The 15,100-nt window shown below is 40.6% G+C and overlaps 1 protein-coding gene and 1 long non-coding RNA gene across 2 annotated transcripts in view; both read right to left on the reverse strand.

Moving 5' to 3' along the window:
• Positions 1-1,129: 1,129 nt before the first annotated feature.
• Positions 1,130-4,020, reverse strand: LOC309358104. The gene is made up of 2 exons (XR_014163335.1): positions 3,260-4,020; positions 1,130-3,218 (listed from the first exon to the last, which is right to left on the reverse strand). It is a non-coding gene; the product is annotated as an uncharacterized lncRNA (long non-coding RNA).
• Positions 4,021-4,979: 959 nt separating this feature from the next.
• The window catches only part of DCAF4 (DDB1 and CUL4 associated factor 4), a 22,548-nt gene continuing 12,427 nt past the window's right edge, over positions 4,980-15,100 (reverse strand). Inside the window, exons 4-14 of the mRNA XM_081890867.1 lie at positions 12,919-13,076; positions 12,280-12,362; positions 10,962-11,064; positions 10,503-10,646; positions 9,664-9,713; positions 8,333-8,412; positions 7,624-7,719; positions 7,451-7,548; positions 6,918-7,094; positions 6,700-6,814; positions 4,980-6,026 (exon numbers count right to left, since the gene is read on the reverse strand). Of these exons, the coding sequence (XP_081746993.1) occupies positions 5,776-6,026; positions 6,700-6,814; positions 6,918-7,094; positions 7,451-7,548; positions 7,624-7,719; positions 8,333-8,412; positions 9,664-9,713; positions 10,503-10,646; positions 10,962-11,064; positions 12,280-12,362; positions 12,919-13,076 (1,355 nt within the window). The 3' untranslated portion in view covers positions 4,980-5,775. The remainder of the gene's footprint in view (positions 6,027-6,699; positions 6,815-6,917; positions 7,095-7,450; positions 7,549-7,623; positions 7,720-8,332; positions 8,413-9,663; positions 9,714-10,502; positions 10,647-10,961; positions 11,065-12,279; positions 12,363-12,918; positions 13,077-15,100) is intronic.

The raw sequence follows: 15,100 nt of genomic DNA on the forward strand, positions 1-15,100 counted from the left end.
ACAACAAGGCCACTGCTGTCACCATCTGCTCCTCTCCAACCTCCTACCCCTCTCCTCATCACCTTCAGCACGCTGAAGCGTCCCTGGGCCACCTCCGGTTGCCTCAAGTGGTGGCAAAGGTGGGGGACGTGCACCATTTAATGTTTTGCCTCAAGTGATTAAAAAGCCTGGGGCTGGCATTGCTACATGTGTAAATACTTTTTTTTTTTTAAAAAAAGACATTTCTGAAGTATTTTTCCAGCCAAAGCCAAACCACCTCAAGTGAGCCATTGGAGCAGTGGTTTTGAATCAGTGTGCTGTGGCACCCTAGGATGCCTTGAATGATGGTCGGGGTGCTGCGGGCAACACTGGCCTTTGTCCCTCTTTCCTTCCCTCCCTCCTCTGATGCCCTCTTGCATCTCTGCCTCCCAAAGGCATGCATAGCTGTTTGTTGCAGGAGCAGCCCTGGCTACAAGCTCCGCAGGCGAATGGTGCCTCTGGGGCTGGCCAGGGGATGCTTCCCAGGCCCTTGTGGGGTAGTGTGAGGAGGCACCTCTCTTTGGGGCAGGGGCGGCAGCTGCGGCTGCCCAGAGGACTCCCAAGGAGAGGGTAGAGGAGAGAGGGCTGAGGGAACACTCCACAAGGGAGGGTGTTCAAAAAGGGGTGAGGGGCTGCCAGCTCTGCAGGCAAGGGGTGACATAACTGGGCTCCACAAGAAAGAAGGTAGTTGGTCAAGGGAGCCATGGACTCAAAAGAGGTTGAAAACCTCTGCATTAGAGGGATATGCCTAAGGGAGCCTTGGGGAAATGGCATTCATCTTCCTTAAAAAAAAATTATGACAAATAAGCAAATGTACCAAGCTAACATAACAGCTATGAATTTCCAAATTAAGTTTAGTGTGCACAAAGTCAATAAAAGGAAGACAAGATATCTGAAAAACCTTCTCTCCTTCCCTTCCACCTTGCTGCTTCCCATTTCCTAACTGGGTTTTTATCAGTAAGAAGGACTTAGATGCCAAAAATATCAACCTTTGCCATGGACTTTAGTACACCCTTTTCATAATCTGTTGACAAAAAGAGATGTGTGTATTGATGCTAAATTAGTACAGCTAGTGGTAACTAGTACAAAAAAATATGAATAAAAATTAGCAGATTTTTCAAACATATATAATTTTATTTGTATGGCACCTTTCCATAGTTAAAACTATGCTCATGGCAGCTTACAAAATGAAAAATACATAATTATTAAAAGTAGTCATAAACAATAAAACATCAAAAAGTACACAACCACATTAAAAAAAATCCATATAAATCATAACATCAACATAAAAATAAAATAAAAGTAACAGCAACAACCCCCCACCCCCACCTCAGTCAGTAGAGCCCCAAAGTCTGTTCAGCGGCCTCAGCTTTTGTAGCTGAAGTCAGTCAGGGCCCAGGTCCTCCCAGGCCAAGTGGGAAAAGGCTTGCAGGGCAGGGAACAGCTCTCCCAGGACTCACAGCCAAGATGGGAATTTAAATGGGAAGCCAAAAGTAGGTGCCTGCTCACAAAGGAATTGTCATAAGATACTACAAATTACTGAAGTGTCTTTGGCTTGCCATTAAAAAGAAAGTAGGAAAAGGTGATACACCCCTGCCAAACTGAAGTTTAAATCCCACGTAAGTTTTGTATAAAATGAAATAAATATTCTTCACACCCCATACCATAAACAGCCCCACAAAATGGGATTTCCCTGGTTTACATATTCTACAAGGCGCAGTGCATGGTTCACCCAGCACACAGGTGTGTTTCTCAGTCTGGGATCCGGCTGTAGTAAGATGAAGCAACCATGACAAAACATACCAAAAAAAGTTACAAAATTAAAGGCTTCGAGTCAACTATTCTGTGACAAAGTTATCATTCGTTTCCAACGTGGCAGCTGGCAAATGGAAAGATAGGCTTAGATACTGGTTTCAAAAATGAAGCATTTCTTCTTTTGTTTACAATGAAGTATTTGAATTCAGCCTTCACTATATATTATTTCAATGTAAAGATTCAATGTTTAATAAGAGAAATATCAAAGTCTGTTTTACAGATTCAGTAAAAACAATCGTATTTTCCCCAAGCCTACTGTTCCACTTCTGAAAAAGGTAACTGCAAGTCACCATTCTTCCATTAACTGATTTATGGTGACACATTTATGATTTCTCTACATGAAAGCACTGGGAAGGTCATCCAGAGAATCTTCACTGTTGTGTCTTATCAGGATAGGGTTGCATTCCTCTCAAGGGGCAAGAATACAGTTTGGTGGTTCTCTTGGACTCTGTGGAAGAGCCAGTGGCTAGGAGTGCTTGCTACCAGCTTAGGTTTCTGCAGCAGCTTAAATCCTATCTGGAGAGGTTTATGGGCCAAAACAACAGGCCAACCACAAGAACTGGCCAAAGCTTTTTTAAAAAAGCAGATACCTGTCCCCACCTCTAAGCAAAGCACTCCTGGTCATTCCCTGATCCCTCAGAATTACTAGGCAGTAGCAGGTGTGCTTTGCTGGAAATGTTGCAGGAGGTTAAGATGCACAGGCTTCCGCCACCTGCTACGCTCTCTTCCTTTCCAATCCTATAAAGAATTTTTATTTATTCATTCTACGTATTCCACTTTTCCTTTAAGGAGCGCAAGGTTTCTCCCCCCTCTAATCTTTGTCACAGCAGCCTTGTGAGGCAGGGAAGACTAAGATAGTGACTGGCCCAGGGCAGGATTTCAACGGGCTACCCAGGTCCTAGTCTACACGGGGTGTGGAGGCAGAAAGGAATAGCAAGCGCCAAGGAATCCCAATTAATAATAATAAAAAAGAAATGGTGAGGGAACTTGGTGCACACGAAAGGGGTGTCTGGGAGAGCCACATTCAGAACCTCCAGTCCAAAATACTTAATTTATTCCTACTCGTCAAAAAAGCCTACAGTGTCTTAAAATATTTTGAACATGGAACAGACTCTCGGTTATGCTTATGCACAAAGTCACAAGTTATACAGTTCATTCAAAAGCATCATATTCCAGATTCTCCTTCTCCAGGGGGTTGAGGTGGTGGTTGCCTGTAGTATGAAATTACAGTTTTGACAACTGAGTAGGTATTTGTACACCTAAGTATCTTAAGGATTCAATGACCCACTTAAATGAAAATTGTTCCCTGCAATGAAACAGCCCAGCAGATCAGTTTTGAAATACTGTGCTGATCCTCATTGGTAAGGAAGGTTTTCACTTTACGTCTAGGAATAAGTGCCTTATATTGTTTTTGAATGCTAACTACAATATGTCATTAAGTCCCACTTGCCACTCCAGTGGAAAAGTTAACTCAATGAGTATACTCAAATCCACACCCCTGGGGGACCTTCAAATCAAATATATCTGCAAGCCGTAAACACCTGTCATATCCTGTTCCAAACGCTCATTAAAACCATAGATGAGAACACCCAGAACTGTTTTCCACATGAAAAGTCTTGTCTTTTGAGCTTTGGTAGGCTTTTTGGAGCCTTTGAAAATGATGCTTAACAGTTATCTCAGCAAAAGCTGTGCTGATATTTCCAAAACTGTCTTCCAAGACCCCAAAGGCGGGCAACAGAGTCTCAATTTCTGTTCTGGTACGGCGGCAGCCCACTTTGGCAGCCATCTCTCACTCCTTACTCATTTTAGAACTGCAAGCTGCTATTGTGGATTAGGTGTCATCAGACATGCTGGTATCTGAGCTCCAAATAAAATAATTAAATTCCTCCTTCAGCTGCTGTTGTCTTAAAAACCATACCACTTTTCAGAGACTTTGCAAAAATGTTTGTTATTATGCTGGATTGGATCTGCAGTTTCAAATCCACCATCCACTGAGAACTTCAGTCTCCCTTTATTTTTTAAGAAACATTTTCATAGTGGAATGATGAAGATGCAGAATCTCTAAAAACAGCAGCAGCAACAAATAACAAACTTTCGCTTAAATTCTTCAACATTTGAGTTTAACACAAAAAATCTTATCTAGATTTCAGTAAGCAAAGTTGCCGAAGAACAGTCAAAATAAAATCTAAATCCGGATTTCAGAAGGAGAGGTCAAAGTTAGAAACAGAACTGTTAGAACCCAATACTAAGAATTTGTCTAGAATGTATAATTTGCTGTTGAAATGGAATACACAAGACGAAATGGTGAAATCAGCCATGATTAAATGGGCACAGGATATCGGTCATGACATTATGTTTGCTGACTGGGAACAGTTATGGACCACTGGTGTTAAATTCACGGCATGTAATGCCCTAAAAGAGAACATAATGAAAATGATCTATAGGTGGTACATGACCCCAGTCAAGCTTGCAAAAATTTACCATTTGCCCAATAATAAATGTTGGAAATGTAATACAACGGAAGGTACCTTCTACCACCTTTGGTGGACCTGCCCAAAGATTAAAGCCTTTTGGGAAATGATCTATAATGAAATTAAGAAGGTCCTTAAATGGACTTTTCCTAAGAAACCTGAGGCTTTTCTCTTGGGCATGGTCGGCCAATTGGTGTCAAAGAAGGATAGGATTTTTTTTATGTATGCTACTACAGCAGCAAGAATTCTTCTGGCAAAGTATTGGAAGATGCAAGAATTACCTACTCTGGAAGAATGGCAGACAAAGGTGACAGACTTCATGGGACTAGCAGAAATGACCAGCAGAATCAGAGACCAGGGGAGAGTGAGTGGAAGAGGACTGTTGTAAAATAGAGGAGTGTTGAGATGTCAAGGGGTAAGAAGTAGAGAAATACAGCGGTAATTATTAAGTTTAAAGAAATTTAATGAAAGGGAAACAGTAGATAAACTGATTAAAGGGTTGCTAAAGAACTTTGGAATAAGGATGCAGCGAAAGGGAGGTATGGGGAAGTCAATATATGTTTAATGTTGGGTATGTTTTTGTTTTGTAATGTGTATGTCTTTTATTATGTGTTTGGAAAATTAATAAAAAAATTTATAAAAAAATAAAAATAAAATCTAAATCCACTTATTTAAAAAAAACGTAAAATGGTGTGCTGAACAGGTCAGGTTTAGCATAAATCTGCATGCACTTGTTCCCTATCCATCACAGTAGAAACATACTTTGGGAAGCAAGTATTTGTTGTGCTTGATTTATGTCACTTGAAATATCTTTCAGATAATTCTAGTTCTTAGGACATTGGGAAGACGAGCAGACCCACCTCAGAGACTCTGCAAGATGGCATAGCTTTTGGTAAGCATTCCTAGCAAATTACAGAAGCAAGAAAAATATTATGTATTGAGTAATCAGCAAGCTCAGTAACTGGAACTGAACATGTTCAGCCCAGAAGCAAGAATGGTAGGTATAATTAGGATTTCCAAAACAGCAGCCATTCTGCATGGCAAGGGCAATATTCCTGCAGGTTGCTTGCAATGACGATGAAAACACCCTTCCTCCATAGCCAGCACTGTTCTACTATTTCTGTGGGCTTATATAAAACCTATAAGCTCTCCAAGTAAACAATTAGAAGCAAGCATGCAGCATGGAAACTGTAAAATGGCATATCTGAGGATGCAGGTATACTGAGTTTTTTCTTCTATGAGCTTCAACATCTGAAGCTGACAATATGCAATAAAAATCAAAGAACTGTGTTTGAAAATAGCAAAAGCAACTAAATGCTCCCATGACTTTATTCACAATATTCTGAAATATGAAAACTGAGGAGAAAAGCGTTCATGAAATAAGAAAATAAAGAATGTTAAAGGAAAGAACCACAGCCCATCTCCGTACAACAATATGCAGGGCAGACAGCCTCCACATTTTTTTTCTCCTTCACTGAGGTGGAGTGGAATTGTCCGCTTCTTCGGCAGACAGACAATATGGATCGTCTGTTTTATAGGAGAAATAATGGAGATCCTGCTTGACAGCCATAAGCAAGCCGGGAACCCCTCGGGAGCCTCCAAGGTGCGATGAAAACTCCACACTTGGGATGGAGTCAGTGGAAAATGGATGTGGAGAAGGGATAGTCCGTAGCAAATGAGCATCTTGGAGACTCCAAATTCGTGTATAACAATCCTGACCCACTGAGGAAGGAAAAAACAGAAATTCTAGCACCTAACAGCCCATTATGTCCATTTAATGAAATACTTGTTACATTTACATTTACATCTCCCTGTCTCCTCAATCATGCGAGGCTGCTTGCTGCAGCTGCAAGAGTTATGCCAGGAGGATGGGACTGATTGTGGATTTATGGAGATGGTGGCCAACAACATCAGAGGCCAAGGATAAAGCTCAGCCATTTGTGGAGAGCAAAACACAGGCCCAGGAGATACATATGTGGAAGAAAGGGCAAATGAATCTCCCAGAGAGGAGAAATTTTTTGAAAATTTGGGTCAGCAGACTAGAAACATTTTGTGGAGTCCTGGGCATGTTTCCTGTCAGCTATTAAGATTTCTTCACAATTCAAATGCAGGACAGCATTATTTTCTATTTATAGGTTATATAAGTCCATCTGAAACACTGGGCAGCTGCTGCCAGCCAGTGTGGACAACACTAAGGCAGATGGACCGATATTTTGACTCGGTACAGTTACTGTGAGTGAAATGCACTGGATCCAGTGGCTGAACAACGATGGAAAAACTCTCACTACACAGCCCTAGAGATATATAAAACATTTGTCAAAAACAACAACAGATAGCTTTGTCTCAACAGCCTTTTTTAGGCAAACTCCATTTTGTGCATGACCATGTGCCCTACCTGCTGTAAGAAGCCCTTCTTCCTCATTGACATGCAAAGGCAGAATGCTGTGTTCATTGTGATGACCATGATATTCTTTCACACATTTTAGTTTTCTCAGATCCCAGAGTTTTATCTGTAAATGGACAGAGTAAGAGAACAAACACATCAGGAATGCTTAGGCAAGGCAGTAAAAACAGTATTCATGGAATATTTCGTGAAACAAACTGGATCTCTACCCGGCCTGCCATGTCTGCAGCCAAGAGGTACTGCTCATCCTTCAGAAGATTCACAGATGTGACTGCCGAGTCATGAAACAGCCGGAGGCTTTTCAACCCTTGCCCTGTATTCATGGGGCGGCGGATATCAATGCTGAAAATCTCCCCTGAACGGCAGCCATTATACAGCACTGGAGCCTATAAAAGCCAAAGAACAAATTCAGTGGATTTCAACACTGCCTTACTACTTGTACCCAAAGCCTCCTTCTTGGGTAGTGAGGGGTTGTGTACCTGGGCTGTTCCCCCACCTCCATTTTATCCAAGCAACAACCATCTGAAATAAGCTACATGATACCAACCAAAGAAAAGCAGGCAAATTCAATGGCTAGGATCTGAACCCAGGATTTCTCCACCAAAGCTCAGTGCTCTATCCACTACTCCATAGTACAACTTTACTGTATCCTCAAAGCTTGTTTAAGTTGAGCGATGACAACATTAACCACAGAAATTCAGGGCTATCATTGCCTGGGTCTTACACAAAAAGTCTCTCCTACCTGGGTGGCAAACTGCTGTGCGAGAGCATCACTCCTGATAGAAAATATCTGACGATGACCGGTCACTGCATTGGTCACATGGACTTGTTGACTTAAACCTAAGATGAAACAAAATGTAAGCACCAGACAAGTAATTAGCTCCATAATGATAGTGGTAAAGTATTGCACCTTACCTGTGCTAAAGTAATTATCAGCCTGAGGATTCAGACACCAAGCACAGGACCAGGCTGTGGAGATCTTGAAGCTGCACAACATTCCAGGCTGGTCTCCTAAAAAGAAAAAGGAAGAAGCCATTAGGAAAGTATCCTCAACATCAGGTTTGTCCCCCCAAAACGGTATAGGGTACCTATCTTTTATTATTCACACCACTGTATCATCAAAACATTCAAATGCAAAAAAACACTTGGAAGAGCTTCTGCCACATTGAACTGCTTAACTGACGACCCAATGCCTGCTTTGCATGCCTGCCAGGGAGCAAGGCCATAGTCCACTTAGATCAAAGCAGTCTCATTTACTTTAGTCAAACTGCTTTGAGGAAGGAATTATGATGACTGAATTGCACGATGCATCCCCAAATCCCATTTTTATAAGTATGCCCTCCACCCAAAGCATTATGCTTGCCTCTTTCAGTGGCTGAACATTAGCAACGTGCTTCGGACATAATTTTAAAAACCATGTTCAATAAAGGGAGCAAAACAATTACCGACAGAAGGCTGACTAGTTACCTAAACTAAGCCAACAAAAGCCAGAGGCCTGGACATAAGGCAATGTCAGTGCTATTCTTATAACACTCAGAAAAATCACACTTGGGAACTGTAAAACTGGTATGTCTCATATAGGATCTCCGCATGCCTAAGACCTTACCCAACAGATATACACTACCTGCATTAGAGTTATTGAACAAAGATGCTGGAAGCAGGCTGGCACAGCCGAGAGTTTCTGCAATGCCCATGAGGCACAGCTTGATGGAGGTAGTTAAGGATATTAAAGAGACAATACGGACAGCTCTCGCAGGAACAGAATGTGTCACTTTAAATCAGCCCAAGAGGCAGATCTCCCTCTGCCACAGTTGCACTAATAAATATTTCACTAGAAAACAGGAGATTTCAGAGCATTTCAAGATGTACAACATGCACTATCAAGAAAGCATCATAGATAAAAGTGTTAACTTACGGGGTTCCCCACCCCCATTTAAACCAATGTCTCCAATCTCTGCTCCCTACTTTTAGCATGGATACTAAGAATAAACAGAAGGGAAAAAAGATAAATGATGGAAGTCATGTTCCTTCTCTTTCTACCACAAAGCACAAAAACATTGCAGTAGCGTTACTTAATTTAAGTTCAAAGCCCCAGAACAGAAAACTGATTTTTCTAGAGGCATACTGAAGAGAACACGATTTTCATGTTTTTTGGGAGGGGTCTAAATGGTGCACATCCTCCAGGCGTGCCTGGAGTTGTTCAGCAACCACCCGTTCAATCACCTTGCCCCAAAACAGAAGATTTGAGACTGGGCGATAGTTGGCCATATTGGCCAGGTCCAAAGATGTTTTCTAAGAAGTGGTTTAATAACCGCCACTTTCAGTGGGTCTGGGAAGGCTCCCTCACAGAGGAAAGAATTCACCACCCCGCGGAGCCCATCGCCCAGCCCGGCTTGCTTTTATGAGGATGGGCAAGGATCCAGGAGACATGTGGTTGGTTTCACTTGTCCAAGCAGCCTGTCCACATCCTCACTGGAACTGATCCATGCAACATCACCAGACAGGACCCTAGCACTCTTCCACCCCAGCCTGGACCCCACTGTGGCATCTACCTCTTTCTGAATCTGAGCGACTATCTGCAAATAACTTTTCAAAATCATTGCAGGAGATAATTGGGGTCGTCACAAGGCACTGATGGTGAAGGTGGTTCCGCTAGATTGTGAACCACTTGAAAAGAGTCTCCTGCTGCTGTTCTCTACAGATGCAATAGAGGCGGTGAAGAAGGCACTCTTCGTCGTCGCTATCACCACTTGGTAGGCTCAACATTGAGCTCTAACCAGTGTTCGGTCTGACTCGGAATGAGTTTTCAGCCACCGGTGCTCTAGCAGTGTCAGCGATTGTTTCATCATCCTCAGCTCCAGCGAAAACTACAGAGCCACCCGGGCTTCATGCAATCGGAGAGGGTGTTCGGAGCCAGACAGTTGATAGCATTTCATTTTTTTATAAGAAGGATATAACACATGGGAATCTGGATGACTTAGCGAGGCCCAACACACAGAATTCACCTTGAAAATAAACAAAAAACAAACAAACAAACAAACAGAAAATGCCTATTGGAACAAGGATATATGAATGCAGATAGATTAACTGAACAGGCTAGTGTTGAAAGTATAACCCTGTTCCCCCCACCCCCTGAAAATGAATAGGAAGCTGAACACAATCTAGTTAATAAATGAGAATCCACAGATTTCATACAGATTGGCACAGCTCTTTAACCAGGCCTTTGGCTATTAAACAATTTATGGCCTTTCAAAAGTGTGTTTGTGTGGGATGTGTGTAAATACTTCTTTTTTTTAATGTTAGGCATTTTGTGTTTTTATACTGTGCACTGCAATCTTTGGGAAAGGGTCTCATCCCTATGGTTATAAGGACTGATATTCCACCCTCCAAAAACTTGCTTAAGCACAGATGAAACATGTTCCCAATGTCTGGTCTTGGTTTAGCAGTCTTGCAATTGAATTCTGAAGAGAGTTTCCATATTCAAACTACATATGAGTTACAATAATCTAACCTGGAACACAGATAACTGTGGCTAGGCTCTCACACAAGAGCAGACCAGCTTATGAGACCAGAGGCTTATCTAGTTCAACATCCCATGTCCCATAGTGGTCAAACCAGATGGCTATGGAAAGCCCATAAGCAGAACACAAGTAAATTGGTCTTCTCCAAGTGTTGTTCCCCAGCAACTGATATTCAGAAAGTGACTTAAGTGCTCCACTTTTCTGCTTGGTCTCAATAGTTAGGGTTAAAGAGAATAAATAAATTCTAAACTTGAAAGAAGGACAGAGCAGTACCTTGCGGTTTGTAAAATACAGGTTGTCGTACATTTCCACAGTAAGAGTATTCTTCCCCAAACCACTGAGGTTGACAATACCACATTTGCATCCTCCATGCTCCACATCATTCACAGTGAATATTCTTTCAGAGGCACTGTCTGCCTGCAAAAGCAAGGTGTGAATTGCTGAGGGGTTACTTTTTCCCCAAGGAGGGCTCTTCCACTAATGAAGAAAATCACAAGCTCATCTCAAAATGTTACAGAAAGTTTATCAGTTGCCAAATGCCCCCCTGCCACCCACCCTGCCCCAAGATCCAGCTAGTAGCTGCCATTCTTCCAAATGAATGGCAGAAGAATTTCTGAAAGTACCCATCTGGAAGAGATCATTGTTGCTGTAAGATCACATTGCAACCTTAATACCAAGATAAATGACTGTCCTAACATAAGTAAAAAAACAAAACAAACCCCTCCAACTTACCATTATCAATTTAAAATTGTTGCTTCCACAAATAGAGGAATCTGGGGTCTCAATTTCCAATTTCCTTCTCTGCATGCAATTCACTTTTAATTCATGGATCGACCTACGTCAGAACGAGGAAAAGAGAACAACCAAGGAAACTGGCATTTAATGTCAACAAAGCCAAAATCAGTATGAGAGCCAGTATCGGTGCTAACAATCAAGTGTTATTTTAGAGTGATCAGATAAATTAAGAGTACTGTCCTGTGGCCCCTGGAGATGGTGTAGCAGCAGTCATAGGACAGATCAGATCTAACCCTTCTACATAACAAACAGAACTGTGGGTCAGGGAGAACCAGTGTCGGAGCATCTTTCTCCAATGGCACCAGCTTCCTCTGACACCTTGGCCCAACATGATGCAGGGTCAAAAGGATGGGGACATTCTAGGAAGCTGCTTGGGTCCAAAGCCCTCCTGGTTTCCTGATAACATTCCAAAACCCGGAGATTTACATACACTTCTGAACTTTATCTAAATGTATCCAGCCCCTTGTTTCCAAGAGGAGGGAAATGAAAAACCAAAGTATTTAAAAAAATATTTTACACATGGTAATGGAAGGACTGCACTCTGTAATCCCTTCTATTCTGCCAGTGGAGTCTGACAAGGCATTAACAGAGTGGTTCCTCCCCTATCAACCTGCCAGATGGATCGATCCCCCCCCTTCACTGCTCTGGAGGTTCACCTCCACCTCCCCACCAGTCAATTTCAGGTGGCATACAGTGGTGGGAGGAGAGACGAGGGAAAGCCCCATTATGCAAGTGGAAGCCCTCGCATAGGGCTTTTGCTGATGGGGCTTGAAAGGTGAATCGCGCAAATGCATTTACAGGTGAGTTAGTTGGATAGCACCCTCAGTGACAGCAACAATTAGACTATTTAGCTGAAATAAAATCTAGTCTAATAAAGGCTGCCCTTTGGGAGGAAGGACTGGATAAAAATGGAGTATAAGTAACTTATATACAAGAACTACACATTGTTTTTTAAAATACTATGAACAGAGAAAGATTACCATTTGATCAAAAAAGTACTTTGATAACTATCTCTTCCACCAAATCAAGCAAAAGAGGTTTTAGGTAGGCTGCAAACCAAATAAATGTGAAAGGTATGTTGTAGATCATTCCTCCACATACTGTAGAATCTGATACAAATAAACCCATAAGCAACAATGTATATTCAGTAATTGGGCACCTTGTAGTCACTCTGGTCCGTTAGAGAAGTTCCCCTTTTCCACAGAGCTTAAGAGAAAGAGCTTCGCAACATAAAAGGAATGTTAAATCATCTTACCTGCAATAGTTGATAGAGCTAGGCAAACCTAACTGCCTCTTGCGTAAAACGATTGAAGAGTTCAGCCCAGACCTGGATGCTTTCTGTTTAAAAATGGTGAAATTGCACAATCATGTTCCTTGTGCTTAAAAAAAATCATGGGCTGAATCCAACAAAACCATAAGCAGAACTATCACACAATGGAATTTCCCAACCTCCACATGTGTGCTTGAGTACACACAAACACCGCCCTGCTCTGGAGGAATGGGGGAACTCCCAAAGCAGTTTTTTTTTTGGGGGGGGGGCTTTCAAGAAAGACAAAGGGTAGGAAGTTCCATTGCACCACTGGAAGTTGTTCATCCAATGACTTCATTGAATACAACTCCATGAACTCTTCATGTACAATTGTCACTCTTACATCAAGCAAGTGTGTGGACTTCACATAATCTTGTTCTATGTTTAATCAAATGAATAATGTAAGCTTTCAATTTATGAATTAAAGCTTGAACAATAAGATTTTCATACGTAAGAGCAACGTGTAACCTTAAATCAGAAACCAGAATCTGGCATAGAATTACGTACCCTTAAAGCAGCTGATGGCAATGACCTTACGCGTTAAGTGAACCTAATTTGAGAGAATAATTAAGTGCAACAGCTCACCTTCATGCATTTCTCCTCCTCCTCCAAGAGCTTTAGCCTTTGACTCTCCATCCTTCTGTGCTGAATATTCTCATTGGTGAGAGGGTTGCTGTTGTTATGCCCAGGAAGCAAGCGAAAGTAGCGGTTCCTTTCAGGATCGTAGTAAAATCCTGGTAATTCTTAAAAAGAAATCAAACACTGTTAGCAGAACCCTCTTCCATCTTCCCCATAGATTACACTGCATAACAATGGACAAGCATTTGTAGGACTTCATACAATTACTTTCTGTGGTAGGAAAAGCACCCACCATTGCAGTTTAACACAAGGAAGTAGTTGGTAGTTTTCTTACAAATAAATATAAAAACTCAGTGCAAAGGACAACTGTAGCTACTTACAGGGTGGATTTGATTGAAATCACTAGCCAGTAAGACTTGATTTAAATAGGATGGATGCATCCATGAGGAACTAAAAAAGATGCTCAGGATATCTTTAGGGGGAAAACCCGAGTCATTCTTACTAAGTATAGTAGGAGATGAGATACCACAAGAAAGGAAAAAATTACTTTTATGCAACTGCAGCAGCCAGGTTACTTCTTGCAAAGAACTGGAAAGGAAATTATATTACCCACAAAAGTGGATTGGCTATATAAATTAACAGAATTTATAGAACTGGCAAAATTAACTGCGGCAATAAGATATCAAACACATCAGAAATTAAGGTCACAATGGTTATGGTTCGAAGAGTACATGAGCAAACACTGCTCTAAAGATAACATGCTGGTATGTTTAGACTAAGCTCGTAAAGTTGTCATGATAATATAATAGTATACTAAAAGAAATAATGTAGCGATACATTATTTGCAATGTAAGTAAGAACTTGAATGAAAAAATGACAAGCACTGGTGGAGGGAAGTCACAAAGGTGTATTATCATCCACCTATTTTATGTACTTCTTTCTTACCTTAATTTTTTTCTTTTGTTTTTCTTCTTATCCTTCTTTCTTTTTGTTGTTATTATGGTTGCAAATGTATGTGTATTAATGTTTGTATGAACAGCTAATCAAATCAAATAAATAGTTTTTTTTTTAAAAAGACTTGATTTAAATAATCTTTTTACAAAAAGACTCGTTCTTCCTGGTATAATCTTAATATTTACAACCAGATGAAGCTCTCATTTTTGGAGTAATAAATTTTCAGAGTAGTTTTTACTGTTATAGCAAAAATTACTGATTTGGTTATACTATTAGAAATACATAGATAATTATGAAATTATTGTGAGATTTAATAATTTAACTATTTATATTTGGACAACTTTTCTGCTGTACTTTTTTGGAAGGAGAATAATAACCATTCGCTTAATAACAATTTAAACAATTTATTTAACTAAAACAGTAACATTATAGCATATGTATCCATGTTTGTTAACTGATGTGGTTAAACAACTGACTTGCACAATTATTACACAAAGATCCCAAGATTTGTGGAGTTTTCTGCGCACGAGGTTGCACTTTCCGTGCACGAGGTTGCACTTTCATTTTTACAGATTCACACTTAGCTACTTGTGCAGATCTATTCCACTCCAAACAATCTAATCATTGAACCTCTTGGAATTCAGCATTTAAGAGGTATGGGGTTGATTCTGTGTATGTAAATTTGGAAAGGCACAATGGGAATAAGTTTTTCCCCTCAACTCTGTATGTTTATAACATTTTTCCTGTGATGAAAAGGCATGTTATATCGGCAGACACAAATTCACACTTCTGAGAACTGCAAAAACAAGCATCTGTGATAATATCTTCTTGTTAGAAAAACTGCCCCAAATAATCTTACAGAAACCTCTGGAAGAACATGACATTGTGAATGGATTAATGAAATTCATTTACAAAAAGATTGAAACATTGGATATAAAGCCTCATGCTACATAATTAAAAACAAATCCTTATTAGAAAACTATCTTTAGAAAGATTTTTCCTCCAAAAGCATTTTATTTTTAAAAATCCAATTTTAATTTTTAAAAAATCAGGTTTTTTTATTTTTTTAAATCATTGATTTGTATCCACCTTGGCTACTTACAATGAAAGCAGCAAATCAAAGTTACTGCATTCACCAGTTGGAATAGAGACAGCATAGTCATTCTTTAAGATTCCTTTAACTTTGCACACAACTTTTTTAGCACATTATACTGGCTGTCTCCAAAAGGCTTCA

The sequence above is a fragment of the Podarcis melisellensis genome (genome assembly GCF_964234715.1).
Source record: "Podarcis melisellensis genome assembly, chromosome: 1".
NCBI lineage: Eukaryota > Metazoa > Chordata > Lepidosauria > Squamata > Lacertidae > Podarcis > Podarcis melisellensis.